General features: G+C 36.1%; 1 protein-coding gene across 1 annotated transcript in view; it reads right to left on the bottom strand.

Annotated features, from left to right (window-relative positions):
• TMEM135 (transmembrane protein 135) overlaps positions 1 to 19,112 on the bottom strand; it is a 154,017-nt gene that overhangs the window by 66,932 nt on the left and 67,973 nt on the right. The window contains exon 5 of the mRNA XM_005485784.4: positions 18,856 to 18,921. Coding sequence (XP_005485841.1) covers positions 18,856 to 18,921 — 66 coding nt within the window. The remainder of the gene's footprint in view (positions 1 to 18,855; positions 18,922 to 19,112) is intronic.

Genomic DNA, 19,112 nt, shown 5'->3' with positions numbered 1-19,112 from the left:
AAAATACATTAACTAATGGCTAAAAATAGTGTTAGAGACAATACCACAAACAAGATGTCTAAACCAAAGTTTGAACTGCTGCTAACTGTGGCTTTTTTTAACTGTTTCACATTTGATTTTGCTGCAGAAACACAGCTAACACTGAGTAAAAGTACCAGGTCTATGCAGAGCACATAGTACAATGCAGCATGTGTGAGTTCAACTCTTTTCTAATATGCACGTTCCAAATTTCAGGGCCGCACAAAACAATTATCCCATGAGAAAAACTTATATATGAAAAATGTCTTACTGTATTAATAACTTGAAAAAAATTAATGAATTTTTGTTTATGGAAAAATAAGGTAACTTATTTAAATTATTTTTTAAAATGTAAAGGCTTATTATATGTATGATTTTTACCTACAGGAGAAAAGAGAATATTATTTAAACAATTTTATTAATGAAATATCTGCATTTAATGCAGTTGATTACTCCTCCAAAATACAACATCAATTATATTTTTTCCTGTAAAATTAGTGCTTTAGATTTGAATCTTCAAAAACATCACATTTTCAAAGTATTATGAGATTATTTTTTCCCCTCAAATAGTACATTCAAATAATTCTTAGCCCCAAATTAGTCCTAAATGTCACTAGACAAATGTCAAGTCTCCTTGGCTTCACCAGGGAGCCACAACACAAGTACATTTGAAAGAAGTGTCTTATTTGCTTAACAGTAAAAGGATGAAGAACAAGTGCAAGAATTCTAGAAAGATTTTTTGTGATAAAAGAAAAAGTGAAGGAAAGTACATCATGAGTTCACTCAGTTCAATGAACTGTGTAAAAGACTCAACAGGAATATCTTCAAATACAAGAGCAAAGAGCTCAGGTGATTGCCTCCTGCTCTCCAGAACACACCTGCTGCCCTTTTGAACTGTCTCATTATTAAGTATCGCTCTGAAGCACACGGGCGAGCTTAGCTAGTGAAGATTACAGGGCTCCACACATCACTCTTTCAGGAAACAATTTAATTCTCTGTCTTCTGCTCCTGTAGATGCACCACAAATGGTGCAGAAGACCAGATGATTTTTGTTACGATCCCAAAATTAAAGGCTTTTTGATTATAGAACAGGTACTGTGAAAGCAGTACAGCAAAAGGTGAAATGTAGCCATAAGGTGGTCATGAAATATTTGCTCCATTAAACTGATTCAAGTTTCCCACGTTATCACTGAGAAACACAGTATTCCACATTGTGAGTAAATGAACTCCCAGCTAATGAAATAAAATGACATTCAAAACAAAAAAAAAAATACTATTTAAACTTCGAAGACAATGGATGATTATAATGTAAATCAAACAACCCAAACACCCTTGGGTTCAGGGACGACCAGTTGAAAACATCTTTTCATCTCTCAGCCACTCCCAGACAAGTTTTTACAGAAAAACAGGACTAAGAACAAATTGTGGGGCCAGTTCCCTATTGCACCAAAAAATGCTTAGTTGTACTCAAAAGCATAACTGAGCAACAAGAACATCCAAATGCAATACAACACTAGAATCTTCTCTTTCCAACTACAACTTCATCATTTTTATGTCTTTAATGCTGAAAAGAAGAGCTAAACAAAGTGCCACAACTATGGTTAACACAAGGGGTTAACAAATTCAAACCCAGAAAAATGTAAACTCAAAATTTCCTTCCTGCAAATTGCAGCAATGGAATTGAAATTAAACTGTATTTAGTTTAAATCCTATTATCACTGGAAATTCTTTTTAAAAAGTCAGCAGCTTTGGCATAATTATGTTTCTGGCCTGTTTCCTCAACAGTCTCAAAAGACTTTCCTGTAAAACAGCTTAAGTGCACATCCTACTCTGAAAAATGACAGAGTGCATAATATCAGGGTATCCATCACATTTAGATGTGCCTTTTTTCCCAATAGAGCACATAAGAACAAATCAATCAACCAAAAGAAGACTTCAACATATCTTAGTGAAAGTATCCTGAAACAAAGCCTTCTTTCTGCTAACTTAATAACAGAGACAACTGAGGTAAAAGAAAATTACATATAAGGTTATCTCATCAAATTTCATTATTCCATATTTAAGGGAATGCTTTCACAAATACTCCTGAAATCTTTGAGTAAACTGTTATATCACAATTTCCAGGGATTTCAGAGATTTTAGTAGTTTCTCTGAATCCAAGGCAGAAACAAAAGGATTTAATTTTATTTTTTTTTCTTAATAGCAACCTCAACAGCCCAGCAGTACCCAGCACCACAGCCCCCTGCACTCACCTCTGCATGGAAAAAGGGCTCTCTGGGGGAAACCAAGAGCTCCTTAGATCCCACCAGCTCCTTATATTCCAACAGCTGTTCATTCAGAGTATAAGCAGAAGCCTATAATCTTACAATTTAGAACAGACTTATTAAAAAGCTGAAAAAAGGGAGTTTTGTTGTTGCTGTTGATATTTTTTTAATAACTTGCCTGCCTTGCTACCTCTTCTGGCACTGTTACCAGTAATATTAAATTAATTTTTAGCATCAGCTGGTAGAGAGAGAAATTTTTTGAGCTTTCAAATCACTCACATGTACACATCACTTCCTACTTTGCAAAAGGCATTTGTAGCCTAGAGCCATCTCTTCTTTTTGGAACCTGTAAGAAAATATTTAGTGTTCCCTCCATGCACTCTCACTGTCATCAGGGACTAAAATTACTCCTTAGTAGGGCCAGTTTCCTTTTCATACTACCCTGGTTCAGGTGGTGGTTAAATAGAAACAGTTTTACAAAAGCCCTAAAAGTAAAGAAATACAATACATACAAAACATGAAAAAAGACAAACTCAGAGACAGAAGATCCCTAAACATGCTCAATTTACAGGATTTTTTTAAAGCAAAATACAAAAGGGGGTTGGGAACAGGAGCATACTCAGAGATTCAAATCTCAACCTAAAGATAAACCAAACTTCATGCAACATTCTTGCTAGCTGCTCACAAATCCCTAGCCTCTAAATTAAATACAGGAAATACCATGTAACCCCCCCATATTTGTCATTATTTGCGCTATTATCACTATCTACAAGGTATGGTTGACCTCATATGAACCTTAATGTTCACAGACTGCAGGGAATCATTAAAGAAGTGAAAACTAGGGAGACAAAAGCAGAGTGGAGTCAAGCAGGCAGCACATGCCCCAGAACAGCCAAAATTCAGACAAATAGATCAGGTTACACAAACTCAAGCAAGTACATACCAGTGTAAAACAGGAACCAATAGTTTCAGCTATCAAATTACAGAAAAAAAACCCCTTGTAGAAATGCAACACCAAGTTAGATAAAGTGTTAATGTGGACAATATTTAATAGATTAATAGTTAAGAGATTACTTATGCTATTGATATTTGGTTGGAAGTCAGAAAATAAATATAATAGTTCTGGTAAAAAAAAATTAACTACTGTGCTCACATTAGTATTTTTTAAGCAACATCTTGCAAGTAACAATTTTCAGGTACTTCATTCATGCAATCAAAATTATGCTATCACATAATAACTGAAGGTATTAATGTTTTTGTCACTTTAGATTATCTACTTACTCTCAATTTCAGCCTCCATTTAGAACAAAAGAAATACTGGGTTGGAAAAAAACCCTCAACATATTTAAAATTGAAGCATAAAATTGGGTATATTATCTTTCTTGAAATGATACTGTCTGTAGATGCACAAAGGGATTCACACAGAGAACAGGCATTAAGTAAAAGCAGCAGCCTTTCCAGATTTAAAACTTTCTGGAGGGAGGATTAAAAAACAACTTCCTTCCCAGCTGGGTTGGACTCCTCTCCCACAGAACAAGCAATAGAACAAGAGGGGAAAGCCCAAAGCTGTAGACAAGGGCGGTTTGTTTTAGCTATTACAATAAGAAGATATTCATGTAAAGGTTTGCCAAGCCTTGGAAGAGGATGCTCAGAGAAATGGTGGAGCCATCACCCCTAGGAAGATTTAAAAGATGAGTGAAAGTGGCACTTGGGGACATAAGTTTAGTGGTGGACCTGGCAGTGTCAGGTTACAGTTAATCTTAGGGGTCTTTTCCAACCTTAATTATTCTGTGATTCTACTCCACTTTTCTGATGACTCTGCATCCAGTTTCTGCAGTGACCAGGGCCTGAACAACATCTAGTCTTTACCACGACAAAGATATTTGAGATGTCAGCCAAGGGGAATATAGCATGCTTATTACTTCAGTTCATGAGTTTGTGTCTTTGAGGTATTTTCTCCCATCATTCTTGGTGTGCACCCATATGCTCTATCAGGTTTCTGGCTTTTTTTTCTGAATATCAAAGCATCACCTCTTTGAGGAAAGTGCTATTTTCAGAACAAACACTACTTTTCCATTTCAGCTGTAGTAATAGCAAAGCTTTCAAGTACAGACTGTTTCAAGTGGGAGTCTGGAGCACCAGGTGAGTTCAGAAGACACCCAAGGCTGTCCTCTTGCACAGCTTACTGCATTTGCTGCACTCACTGATGCTGCTCTGGTCTTGTGCAAATCAGTTGCTTCTGTTACAAGGATAACAGAGCTTGGACAAAAGTCTGTTGATCATGAGACTAGCTCATGAAGACTCAGTAAAATACATCAATTATTCTGATTCACATAGTAATCTGTTTTGTTCTCCCATTATGTAAGTTTTCTTCCTCTACCCACTCACACAGAAGTAGGTTTCCTGGCATTCTTTTAGCTAGGACTATGCCCTCCTCACTTTTCTGCACCCCACCTCCTTATCACTTGCCATAAATCAAATGCTGTTGTAGAATTATGCTATTCATCCACTGGAAAAAGTGAAACTGATCATCTGCATCTTTCCTCATTCCTTGAGAAATAACCAACCCAAGCAGAGCACAACCAGGAGTTACCTATCAGATGAGATGAATCACTCAGTAGTGGGATAACAACAGGATAGCTCTTATACTATACAAAACATAATATAACACTACATTAAAAAAGGTTGACAGGTAGGCAGAAAAGGAGAAAAATTTGTAATTTTTTTGGAAATTATAAAAGAGGATTATTTTGGTAGGCGGTTTGGTCTTTGTATAAATTAGCTACTCCCTTGCCAGTGAGTGACATGAAAAATGTGTTTCCTGAAGCAAAGGGGAACAAGGAAATAACAGTGGAGACATTGATGGAGACAATATGGAAAAGTTCAGCATGTTGAGTTATTTTAAGTTTAGAAAAAATGCCAGGAACCCAGGAAAGAAAAAATATTATGCGAGGGAGGGAATTTTACTTCAATTTTTAAAAATGTGTTGGAAAGAAAGTTCTAATCTAGCTTTATGAGAAAATATTGTAGCCAGTAAAGCTGATTTAAACCCTTTAAACTGCAGCCAGGATGATGATTGGGAAATTAAAAAAACACTCATAAGAAGTAAAGGAAATGTCTTATTGGCTTATCTGCAATTAAGTAAAACACAGGTTACCTGAGGAAGAATAATTCACTAGTACAACTCACAAAAAAAGATGAAACAAAATGGAAGAAAGAATTTTATCACTGCCCAATCATCAATGGAACTGGTCAATTTTGGGCTAGTCATCAGTCTATTCACTGATACTTAGGAATAATTAAACCTGTCAGGACAAGGAAGAGGAATAAATTAGTACACCATTAAGAGTCCTTTTCAACCCTAATTACAAGCTACCTTTTGTTAAAAAAAAAAAAAAAAAAAAAAAAAACCAACAAAAACTAAAAACAAAAAATATATTAGAGGGTTTCTAGAGGGTTTCTGTTGCTGCCTTTGTGTTCAAGAGTTTTACTTTAAACTGCAAAACCAAGAAACTAAATGGAGCCTTGCACGGGTTCCTAAGCTTGGAACCCCTGTACAAATATCACAACATCAAAGCAATTCTCAGATTGCATCCAGAACTTCTGGCAGTGTTTCATACTATTCCTACTTCACTACTGAGGCAATGAAATGCATCTTCAAACACTGACCAATACAGTGCTCATTACATATAAGGGAGAAGCACACACAAAAATATTGTTGGGAGGAAAATCACAGACCCTTATTACCATTCAGCTTCGTAAAACAAAAAATTAAATTCACAACACATACACATCACATTAAAATTGAATGAGGGCTTAACACTAGCAGATTTAATGTAAGAAGCCTTTATAAGTCTGACCCAAGGTCTCTATGCTTTTGAGGAGAAACAAATCTAAGACAGAAAATTAAACAACAGAAAAATTCAACAACTCAAAAATAAAAAAGAAATATTTGAGAATTCAATTCTGTTAACTTCTGGTTCTCTTGAAAATGTGTTTTTCATTGGAAAGCTTTGATATTTAAATTAGGAAGTTTCTCAGGTCTTACCTATAATAAGTACTGAATCTTTAGCAAAGACTTTTTGCTTCCAATTAAAGAACAAATGTTCACACCTGAAAGGTTTTGATTCATTATAAGACAGCCTTACACAACTGGATAAACAGGCTTGTATATTCTGAAAGGGTAGAACTCTGCTAAATCTATAGACATTAAAGAAAAAATGGTTAAATTAGAAAGTATTTTCTCTCCTCCAAGTACAGCACCACTTTTATCTGCTTGCTAGGTCACCTGAGCAGAAACTACTTTAGAATCATGTAACACATGACAAATCAGGCCTTATCTTCAAAGGTGGTGGTGGGAAAACCCAAAGGAATTTCAAACTCCTGAGATACCAACAAAGAATTTAATTATTAAGTGATTTACTACAGTATTTTGATACTATAATCTGCCCACAATACAGGAATGGGTCAAAGAAAAATTGAAGCAACTCTGGTTCATTACTCTATCCTCAAATGTTTAATGTGTATATTTTCAAATGTTTAATATAATGTCAGATAAGAACAGAAACACTATTCTTTCTTTTTTAGAGATCTTGCATAAAATTCTTTAAGATACCCTGAGGGAATTAATGGAGACAAATCTGAACTCTCATCTATACTGGGAAAATGACTGAATGAGGTATTTCAGCAATAAAAGCAGCTTTGTCTAAGTTTAGCTCTCCTAAAATCCCTTCTTAGGGAACCTTTCACATTCAGAGCTGTGGGACTGAAGACATCTTAATAGCAGGCAGCACAGAAATTATGTTGTAACTCACAGACAACCTTTCCCACAGTCTTCTGATCAGATGGTGACACCAGTCCAAAGGGTCCCTCTTCAACAGGCTGGCCCAGTTCTCCCAGTGCCACTCCAGCAACACTGATACCCTCTAACCACATTTTTCTGCCACAGCTCTCACTCCAGGGATGAAGCTGAAAATCTGCTCTAGAAAGGCTCTTTCTACTTACTATTAGAAAAGACTGTCTGGATAGCACCTTCAAAAAACCAACCGTTAAATACTGGAGAAAACAAAAATGGGGAAGAGTGAAGATGCAAAGAGAGAACTTCCAAATTCTGTCTGTTTGCTTCAGACATAAGTACAGCATTTGAAATGCTAAACAGGTGTCACTTTTCACTCCAGAATTAGTAATGCAACCTCAAATTGTCAATTTTTTGGCATAAAAATGCATTGAGATAAGGGACCAAGGCAGGAACCTTTTCATAGCCAGCTATTTGTCACCATGTCCATTGTTGAGCAGCACTTTAATAGCTGTAAAATCATGTACTGATATTTTAATATACATCAAAATATTTATTAGTCAACAGAATCAAATACCTTTATTTCTGTCCTTTGTACACAAAGTTCCACTATCTAGAACAGTATTTCCCGTATTATTGATACATTAAAATAATAAAAATATTTTGTGCATCTCGATGCCAAATGCTGTTTGTAGAAACTGCATACACTGGAACTGAAATAATTTATATTGGGAGTGCAAAAAATACTCATTTAAGTCAGTTTCACAAGTACAGTTCACTGCTGGAAGAACATGCTTTGGAAAATAAGACAGCTCACACAGGAATTCTTTCTTGATACCTACCACCTCTACCAGACCACATTGGTCACCAGCTGTTATTTTTAAATGGCTCTCTGTCATTCAAGATGAAACAAGAGAATGAACTTAAGGATGTTTGGTGGCCAAGAACATGGAAAGATATATTAGTCAATCTTTCCTTTAAACATCACCGCTAGCATTCAAATGAAGTGAAGGGCACTTTCTTTAAGTCTGATAAACAGCTCCAGGGTCAGATCTGATTATATAAAAGTTCTGAGTTCCAGCAACTTAAAAGATTTTTTTTTTTAAGTAAACCTCATATTTTATCAAACATATGTGAACACTTCCAAATGTCAGGAATTCCAAGCACTTTCCTTATGACTGGAAAATTGTACCCACTCATGGTCTCTTCACACAGTCATCCCAAAGTGAAACTGAGTTCAAGGACATGCAGATGACACAGGGAAATTTATTTGTCTACATTTTTGTCCTAAATTTACATGAAGTCCGATGAGCTGTACTGAACGCCACAGAGAGGAGTACATTGTGTACAAAATAATCTTACTGAAAAGAAATATTTCCACATCTGCCTCTGTTCAGTTCCATCCTGCACAGACCACAAAATGACAGCTCAGAGCAAATTCAGAGAAGCAAACTATACATAAGTGTTGAACTCTTCTTCCAAACAAATAACAGAGATTTAAAATCCAACATGAAAGGGAGTCAAAGCACCTTTCAGAAAGGAGCTCTGTAAAGAATACAATGCATCTCTCCCTTTGCTATAAACACTTCAGCCATGAACAAAAGGAGGCAGCAAAGCTGTTACCGTTAATCCAACAAAAGATTTTTTTCTAATTAGGAGTGCAACTTAGCTTACAAACTTCAGTAGAATTCAAGAGGTAGACAAAGAGTATGATTTATCCTATATCCCAACAATATTATTAGTCCTAAATTTTTAGCATGAGGTTTCCAGGGCAGCCAGCATCACCTCATATCACTGGATGGTTGAAAAGAACAGAGGCTGCCAAGCCACTGGATCCATCTCCACTAGAACCTAAAACTGCAGGAGACCACCATCTTTCACTGCAGGTAACCCATTAATTAGTTTATTATAGGAATTAAGTACATCTATTGCATGACCTATTGCAAAATAAGGAGTGGCATTTTGGCTATATAATGAAGAGACCAAAAGCTAACTTTTCACATGTGCTTGTAGGACTCCCAGTCAGTCACTTACTTACACCAAGCCTCTCAAGGAGGTGTCAATACTCTACTTTTTCCCAGCCTCTTCCCAAGTTTATTCAGGTAGTTAACTGTCCAAGGCAAGTGTCTCTTACTGAGTTCATGGAGTTCCTGATAGACATTGTGGGTGCCACTGTAATTCAGGTCTCTGGTCCATCTCTCATTACTTTGTCAAGTGATGGATTTTGTGAAAGATCTTGTTCCTCCTTCATGAAAGGAGGAAAACCGATGGTGCAGATGGGAAGCACCATCCTCATTACCCCAGAAAATGTTAGCCTGAGAAGCTCAAATTTAAAAAAAAAAATGGTATATATATAACACAATATAACAAATATAAGCCAAGGTTGGTAACTATTCCAGAGATTCTAAATATAAGGCTAAAATAGTGCTGATTCAAATGACTCTTTCAATGCTCTGACCTAAGATAAAAAAAGTAAAATTTAAAAAAAGAACCCTTCAAGTACATGCTTAAATTATTATTTCCTGCCTAGCAAAAAGCTTAAGTCACTTGTTTGGTTAAATACTGTTAAAATCAAGGGGACCTATACACACTCTTAAATTCACTTCCCACTGAGTAAAGCACTAGAGCATGTGCTAAACATGCCCTAGGGAATTAGTGTCTCATGCTGCACACTCCTGCAAATATTTTAGCATGTGTTTGTTTTGTTACCATGAATATTTCCATTGATAAATATGTCCATAGCTGTTAACAGGAAAAAGACCTGGAGCATTACTAAGGAGGAAATTTATCAAACAATTTACAACTGCAATATTGCATATTTTTGTAAATTACAATATTAGAAGTGAATGAGAAATTTCTCTACATGAAGAGATAAGAGTAAGGGAGTCAAAGCTGTTAAGGTGAAAAATATACTACAGAAATAAAGCAAGTTATTGCCACAGCTGACTACCAGAAAAGTAAATTTTCCTTGCTCAGCTTCCACATCTTTTCCATACTCACAGTTCTTTAATAGGGCACATAAATCCAAAACAGCATAGCATTTGCATTTTTAATCCCACATAATTAATGAGCACTTTTCCCTCTTACTTCAATCAGAACCCCCATATAGGAAAATATAAGGCAATTGATGCCATATGTCCCTCTGAATTGTTATTCCAGATGTATTCCTTGGAGTCACAGAATTAAAGTTCCTGTTTCCTTGAAAAATAACACATTCCTAAAAACTCAAATGAAGTAATTTTGAGTATAAAGTAGTTTATTAATATGATTCATTTTTTTGGTAATGTTCATTTCCTTCAGCATTTTGTCCTGTAACCTAAGTACAAAATAAAGGAACAATTTACTTATAACATATTGAATTGCCAAGAAGCACAAATGCATTTACCTTTATCTTTCAGCTTAAGATTTCTCTGGCCAGAATGGTTAACTAACACTTAAGCATTTGAGAACTAATGTTTAAGTTTTCATTTCCATTAGCAGAGAATAACTTCACCCATAGTCTGAAGCAGTGGGATTTGATCAGAATCCTTGCTTTTAAAATACTGCAATATTTCATTATCTTTTTCTTTAGCCTTGTAACAAAGAAAGAAATAAAAATGCACCGGTTTTGTGGGAATATTTGCTTAACTGAAGGTTAACTGTGCTTTAAGTACTGCAAACAGAAAATCAGAAGTGGGGAAGGGAATTGCAGCAATAGCTTTCCCACACTGCCCTGCCAACAACCTCAACCTTGTTGAGCCATTTTCTCTAAGGGCTAGAAGTAATTAAGTTTCATTGCTAAATCAGTCTTGAGGCTGTCTTGAGCAGAAAAATCACTTATGCTTAATTGCATGTGGTGATGTGGTGAGCAGTCCATTAGTCAGACTGCAGATACCAGTTTACTTTTTGCAGCTCTGCAGGATACTTATAAATGAAAGGTCATTATTTTATCCAAGCAGTCACTTGTATAATACATATTTCCTAGAGAAAACACTGTGCTTCAAAAAAGGTTCATATTTGAGTTTTTGCTACCTAGTTCTACTAAATATTATTTTGAGGATTGTTGGGTTTAAAAGCTTGAGTTTCTGAAACTTAAGAACAATAAAACTAAATATTGACTCTACCATAATAAAAATATATGTAATAATTATAATTTTATCAATTATAATACAAATATTTTAAAACAGTATATTTAAAAAACAAAATTGCCCATAATTTTTAATATAGGAAAATAAATATGTAACATAAATAATATGTATAGTCACACACATCTGAACACATGCACATGGCCTGAGGAACGTTCTCCATGACCACGAAACTCTACAGACTCTTTGCTAATCAGAACCATACATTTTTCACCTGATTCCATCAACCAAGAATTAGTTTCCATAAAATTGTAGCTGCCAGGAACAGATTGGTCTCATGGTTCAGAGTGGGAGAATTGTTCCAGCAGTTCATACACCCGATCATTCCTGCTGCTGGCAGACCAGATTTTCACCCATCACAATCACCTTGCACTGAGATATCAGTCAAGATAGACAATATAATCTTTTCTAAGTGATTAAATATTGTAAAAATATTAAAATAGGTTATTACAATGAAACAGTGCAGACTATTACTACAGAAATCTAGCAGTGTTGATTTCCATTAATATCCACTATTCCTGATTCTTGAGTATCTACTCCTGAACAGCAAGCAACAGTATTTGATCTTGCCCAAAACAATAACTTCCTTAACAACCATAAAGGTATCTAAATATCTCAGGCTAGACTGTTCTCCTGCTCTCATGCTGTTATTTAGGAACAGGGATGGTCTCACAGAGCAAATGCATAGAAGTTTTTTAAAAGAAGGAAGAACACCTAAGATTTTTAAATTAGAAATCATTTCAGATCACTAGAGTGTAGTACCAATACTACAGAGTCCAAAAAAGCCAGCTGTGCTCACCCAGTAAGGATCACAACCTGTCATGTGATGGAAATGCTCCAGAGTCTCTTCCCCCTGCCACCAAATAATGTCACACTATTGAAAAACTACACCCTGGTTTGGGTTCCCAATCCTAGCAGACAACTTCCCTATCAACAGTATTTTCCCACATCTTCAAATTTTGTAAAGAACAATAAAACCCTTAGCCTTTATAAGCAGGAACTGCTTACCCTAGGTATTGTAATTTGATTTTTCTACAGCTTAAGAGAAATGTATTTAAATTTTATCTTTTATATAATATTAATCACACATATGCCTAATAAAAGTAGGATTATTCTAGTTTTATACCTACAGGAAAATGTTTGAAAATTCAGGTCTTTAAGCATAGAGTAGCATGCAGAATCACAGCACTATTGTTTAGGTGGGAATGGAACGGAAAAAGCTTTCTCACTGACTATAGGCACATTAATCTTTTTTTCAGAAACCCAAAAAAAGACATTTCTAACTGCATTTTGATTTATTCAATCTGTTAACACACAGGACAATTAAAAGTTACCAAATATGACTATTATTTCTTGTTTCAACAATACTTTACTAAGTATAACACATGGACAAGAAGCATATAATAACTCGAATTGAATAAGAACACTGTTTTACAAAAGGAATGTTATATTTAATTAGCTGAAAATCATTGAATGTAAGTAACATTTACACTAAAATTAAGACACTCATCCTTCAAAGTAGCTGGAGAAGAAAATGTTGCATGGAGACTTCATGGCAACCATCCTGCATCTGAAGGGGGCCTATAGGGAAGCCAAGAGGGGTTTCTTCACCAGGCACTGTAGTGATAGGATAAGGGGGAGTGGCTTCAAACTGAGAGAACATTTGGATAAGATGTTAGAAAGAAATTCTTTACTGTGAGGGTGGTGAGCACTGGCACAGGCTGCCCAGAGAAGCTGTGGATGCCCCATCCCTGGAACTGTTCAAGGCCAGGCTGGATGTGGCTTTGAGCAAGCTGGTCAGTGAAAGGCATCCCTGCCCATGATGGGGGGGAGATGGAATTAGAGGTTCCTCGAGGTCCCTTCCAACCCAAACCATTCTATATTCTGTGACTATACATACAGCAGTAATTTAGTTGACATGCATATATTCACACTGCAAAGTGTTATTGAAAATGGTGGACATTCAGACACTGGCTAATTCTTGATTCCTACAGTGCATTAATTTTTCATATTCCCTAAAAAACTAATGCTATCACAAGACTTCAAAATTACTTAGAGCAGATCAATACTCTGTCAAGGCTTGAGATGATTTTTAGTAAGTAACAGATTATCTCTCGGCAAATGGTATTTTAAAAGAGCAGAAAAAGTTCTTCATATTCAACTATGGTTTTAAAACAAATTTTCCTTCCTCATCATGACTAAAAATTAATTAAAAACCCATAGACCACTTAAAATGGATAACCCTGGGCAAGCTAGACACATAATACCTTCACACAACTGAACACATGGCAGAAACAGCACTGGAACACTGGGCACTGGAACACCTCAAAGGCAATCTGCTGGTTTCCCTCCCCAGGGTTCAACTGCATTCTCAACCTCTCTCTCTCTCTCTCTCTCTCTCCAATCAAGCTTTAGTTTTCACTGCATTTAATCAGAAGAATTATTTACTTTTGACTTACTTCCAGATAACGTAGATAAGGTATGCCAGTCTTTGGCAATTAAATTACCTTTGAACTGTTACCCATTGTGACCTGCCAGAAGAATTTTCCAGATCCCAGTACTATTTTAAAATACTTCTGACACACATGCCCCAAACCAAAACCTTAAGCCAAAGGACTATAAAATAGTTCTATTCTTGTGGATACATTTTATCCATTGCTTCTTCTTTACAATAAGTTATAAAAGACAGGCTCTATACTACTTCCGAAATAGATTTCACTAATGAGAAAGCTATAACTATGCATGCCAATAATTTGAGCTGTTAATTGATGGTTCAGAACACTCTTATAGGATAACTTTAATTTTGAAATTTTTTGAACACATTTCCTTTGAAAAAGCTAAAAATTAAACATTATTTTCTTAGGACAGAGAGAAGGGGCTTTAGATGAACAGGCACTCAGACCTGCCTGCAACCAAACCCTTTATTTCAGTTTTGCAAATACCTTTCAAATATAAGGCGGTAATTTTATATGAGAAATTAAACGAATTAAATGAAACCTACTGGCACTTTGGATCTTACACAACATTCAGAAATACAATTTAGTTTAATTAAATTTACACCATTTTGCAATCTATTAAATTGAAAAAACACACATGTTTTCTGTGTGCCAACAACCCTTAACCAGGACAGGAAAAACCCCAGAGGATAAAATTCAAGAGACTAACAATCATTCATGTGGAGGAGATTATAATTTAATGAATACTTAGTTCCATGTCATCTTCACATTACACAGCTAAATATGATGACAGGTGTCCTAATATCTCTCTTGAATCACTCCATTGGCAAAATCAAGACGTTCCTCCTCATGAAAAAAGTCATCACAGACTCTGTTAATAATACAAAAGGTTCATGTCTATATGACTATAATTCCACAGGCAAGTTTCCAGGAGACTACACTGCACTCTGCTATGGCACAGTGGGCTGTGAAGAAAGAGGGCAAGGAAAACCTGAGCCGGCAGTGATGTCACTTCAACGATGTACCCTCCTGTCCAAGGTTCTTTCAGTACATCTGTGGAACAAAAAGCAGTGCTGCACGAAGGAGTGCTTCATATTGCTGTTCCCACTGTTATGGATTCATTTGTACAAATATTAAAGAAATCACATTTTAAAGACCCTTGCTGATCCCCTTGTTCAATGTTTAGTTAAGTGTTATATCACAAACACATCACTGGTATTAACTACGAACACAAATCCACAGAAATTACATTTTACACGTATCTGGGCTAAATTCATAAAACTTTGCAATTCACATTACTGAATTACAGAAAACACACAGAATGGTGAAATCTCTTAAAAACTGCTTTAAACAAAAGCAAAAACTTGTCTTCTTCCAACAAAGTCCACTTTCAAGCACGGGTATGTACTGCCATAGCAATGCAAACAGTTGCATGTATTGCACTGCAAAGCAGTAAGCCATTTTAGGCTAGAAAAGCTTACATTTTTATGCTAACAGCCACAAAGGTCATGCATGTCTGGTATCAGTTCTGGCTCTCTGGGAATCATAACTCTACCATTAGACCTGTTGGCTGTTAGCCTATGCATTTTATGCATTTTTTCCATTAAGCCTTCCACCCTCTCAGTTTATCCCCCTGCTCCTTCTCTGTGTGGATCCATTTCCCTCATCTACAGGGCCTGAGACCATCAATGTCCTGTGAGCTCATTGTCCTCACCAGATCTCTCCTTCCTGTTCAGCATCTCCACAAGATATCCACAGCCTACATGACACTGGTTCTGGTGTATCATTGGCACAACGTGAATAAAATTGGTCATTTCCAGTAAAATTCTGGAAGTTCTCTCTGTGTGTAGTCACCAAACTGATCTCAGTTTGTGCCAAATGTATTCCATCCTTCTGCCATGCACTCAGTAACTCCTCACAGCCCATTGCTGCCAACCCTTACTCCTCCTTACAGCTTTCCCTTGGGGACTTGGCACACAGCAGTAGAGGCTTCAGGAATGCAGCACTGGAAAGCAGAAAAAGTCACCTCTGAAGCAGGAGCCTCCTTGTATTCCTCTTGTCACTCGCTTGCTGCTCGTTTCCTCAACCCCATCACTGCTGCCCTATCAGCCAGCTCCACAGAGACAGCAGGCCTGTCTGCAGGAGACTGAACACTGAGAGGAACTGATGGCAGCAGACCTGAGCCTCTTGCATGAGGACCAGAGCAGAAGAGAGAGCTGGAGAGGCTCTCTAGGTGGTGCCAGGTCAGGGCTCCCCAAAAGCACTGCTCTCAGCCTTGTGTCATTAATGAAATGCACATTAAGATTCCCAGAGAGAAGCACAGCCATGGGATTTGATGTGATCACATCTGCTCCCACAATTTTTGGATCATTTAGGCATCAGCTAGAAGTGGTAATAGAAATGAATAGAGGTCTGCCTCGTGCACCACCCCCACAACAAAATAACTGATAGGAATATCTAATTAACACAGACAACAACATATTGAATCCTGAGAATGAATTACTTCTGGGTTTGATTCCCTCCCACAGATGCTACTACATTTAAACCCACCCAGGAGCAAAATAACTGCTGAGAAGATTCTTCAGGAACCTCTATGATTAATATTACATAGTTAAATAATTTTTGGCACTATGCACCTAATTTTGATAATTAGTTTTGGCAGCATAATTATACAAACTCTTAACAGTGATTATATAAACCACATGAAAAAGTAGAAAGACCAAACCTATACATCCTCATTTTTTAATTTCTTCAAGAAAAACAAATTAAAAACATAAAAATTCTATATGCATAAAGACCTGAAACGGCCAAATGAATGAGGAAATATTGAAAGGAGAAATAAAAGGAACTGCCAACTTATAAATCCACCTAGTGATGACAACTGGATCATAATGCACAGCTTTAAACGCATACTGTGCTGCCTGTAGAAGAAATGTTTGCACAATAATCTGTTCAGTGGTACAGAAAGAATAATGCCATTTTTTTATTAATTTAAAACAAACAGGTATGACTTTTGCTTTCTAGCAGTGAACAGTTTTACCCTCTCTCAAATTTTAAATGGTGCTACATTTTTAAGTGCTGATGTGAAAGTTGAACAGCACTTTTGCACATTTGGATTGCTGCCTCCGTATTTTGAAATTTCCATTTAAAAAGTTTCTCTGTTTTGTTTTTCACTGCCAAATTCACACTTCTCAAACAGAATACAGTCAACTTTAGTTCATATTCAACTTCTTTTCTGGCTTCCTTTCTACTAATGTGTGCAAACAACCAGCAACTTCTTGGAAGAGCAAAAAAAATTTTAGTATGACTTGATAATTACATGTTTCTTCTGGAAAAATTAGCTTCATTTGAATAATGTAATTTCTCATTTTCAGACTAAGTGAATTATAATTACAATGGAATTCAATGAAAATATCTCTCTTGAGAGAAAACATTTTCTACTGCATCAAGTCCAGTAAAAATACAAGAGAGAAAAAAGGTATTTTCTTGTTTTTCCCACTGCCTTCTTACACAAAAAGTCAATTCTGGACCATTACTACATGTTTTATCTATAAATTATCTAGCTTAGTCTTAGCTGCATTTCCACTGAGGCCCCAGGAATACCTCAGAAAAAGTGTCACAGGACACCATACACCAACACGAAGCTGACTTTCTTACACTTCTTTTCTTGCTAACCATGGTAACATCTTCTTACCACTTCTGTTACTGCTTCTCCTCTGCTTCTCTCTAGCCTTTGAGGTGGTTTAATGGATAAAAAATGAGAAGGAATACCTGAAGAAAAAATTTTAATTTTTTTCTACCTTATCAGTGAGCTAAACTGGCTCAACAGAAGATGTATCAGATTCAGAAATCACTAATATTATTCACAACAGACATCATTACATCTGTAGTTGTCCCAGTATTTTGGTTTGCAAACAGTACAATTAGTTACTCTTTAAGAAAACCAATAATTTTCTTTTTCTATAATTGACATCACTGACTGGGTAACTACATTAACCTTTTGGGCAACCTGGTCTTTAAAACATAGAAAATTAAGAACCCCTCACTGGAAAAAAAAAAACCAAACCTAATCAGGGGATTTGGAAAGGATGCACACATTAGGTAACTAACACTTCTGGAAATGGCATTACATTCTTCTGTAGAAAATAGCAATACACAAAATTCAGAGAGGACCCATATATTCAGAAAAGCTAAAACTCCAGACAGTGGCAGGACATGATATCTCAGGTACATCTTCAGACACTAATCAGAGATACATTATTTTGTCACAAAAAAGAGACTAAGGCAACCTCATCAGCATAAGGAACATTTTACAGCACAGCTGGGACTCCAGGGTCAGTGTAGGTCAAGACTCCAGACTGAACACTGTCTCTCTGATAAGAACTTTTTGCAAACTTAGTAGGATTTGATCAAAACAATATTACCATGAAAAGACACTGAGATTTCTTACACTGAAAACCCCCACACACTCTAGCATCCAGCTGTGGCAATGCCCAGACCATCCTTCACTTCCAGTGACATGACTGACTGAAGTATTTCATTTTTTAAATTAAATTCAACTTAAGTATAAATGGCACCAACTCATATTGGAGATATTCAATCATCAATGTTCAAAAGCATGTTTACCAGATATAAAACTGTACAAAGAAGGAAAAAAAAAGTTCACCACAAACAGAAGTGTGTATGACCAACATAAAATTCAAAAACATTTATCCTCTCTGGAATAATTGATGCGTTAACACTTTGTATATTACATGAAGTTACTATTTCTCAAAAGGAACAAAGGATGAAGTAACCCCTCCACAGCTATCCAGTAACAAATATTGACCTTCTGTGAATTTCTCTAGTTTTGACCATCTTTAATAGAGAAAATTCAGTGAAAAACTGGAACCCAACACTTGGCAAAGCAGCTGAAAGGCTCTCTTGAGCCACTTCTATCATATGGCTAAGTAATGATTGAAGCAAAGAGAAGCATAGAGCATTCTTTCAAAAATACTTCATTTCTGACTGGGCAGTATTTATGTTCCTGTTCTCCATTAAAACAATACTGGAATGTAGGTCTACAAGTTATATGTAGTCCAGCTCTCTCCACTTACCTAAAGACAGTATGACTTCGAGGAATTTATAAAACACTGTATTAATAAAGCATTACATCACACATAAATAAGAAACAAAAAAATAGATATATTTAGCCTTACTTCTCCATGTCTTAAAGGTGTGATAGCTCCTCTTGCTACTGCCATTCGGAACAATGTTTCTGTGGCCTGCATCAACAAACACACGGACAAATTAGTCATTAAAAAACAGCTTATGACAGTTTGTTTCAACTTGTTATAACATTTTTTATATTTTCTGCTACCTATTTTTTTTTTTCTGCTAGCACCTATTTTACAATTGAATTGCTCCAGTAATTCCTTTAGAACAACCTGCACAGTTTAGGGAAGGTGAGACATAT

The sequence above is a fragment of the Zonotrichia albicollis genome, chromosome 2 (assembly GCF_047830755.1).
Source record: "Zonotrichia albicollis isolate bZonAlb1 chromosome 2, bZonAlb1.hap1, whole genome shotgun sequence".
In the NCBI taxonomy this organism is placed as follows: Eukaryota; Metazoa; Chordata; class Aves; order Passeriformes; family Passerellidae; genus Zonotrichia; species Zonotrichia albicollis.
Note: the sequence above shows the minus strand (reverse complement) of the source record. Positions and strands in the feature narration are given on the sequence as shown.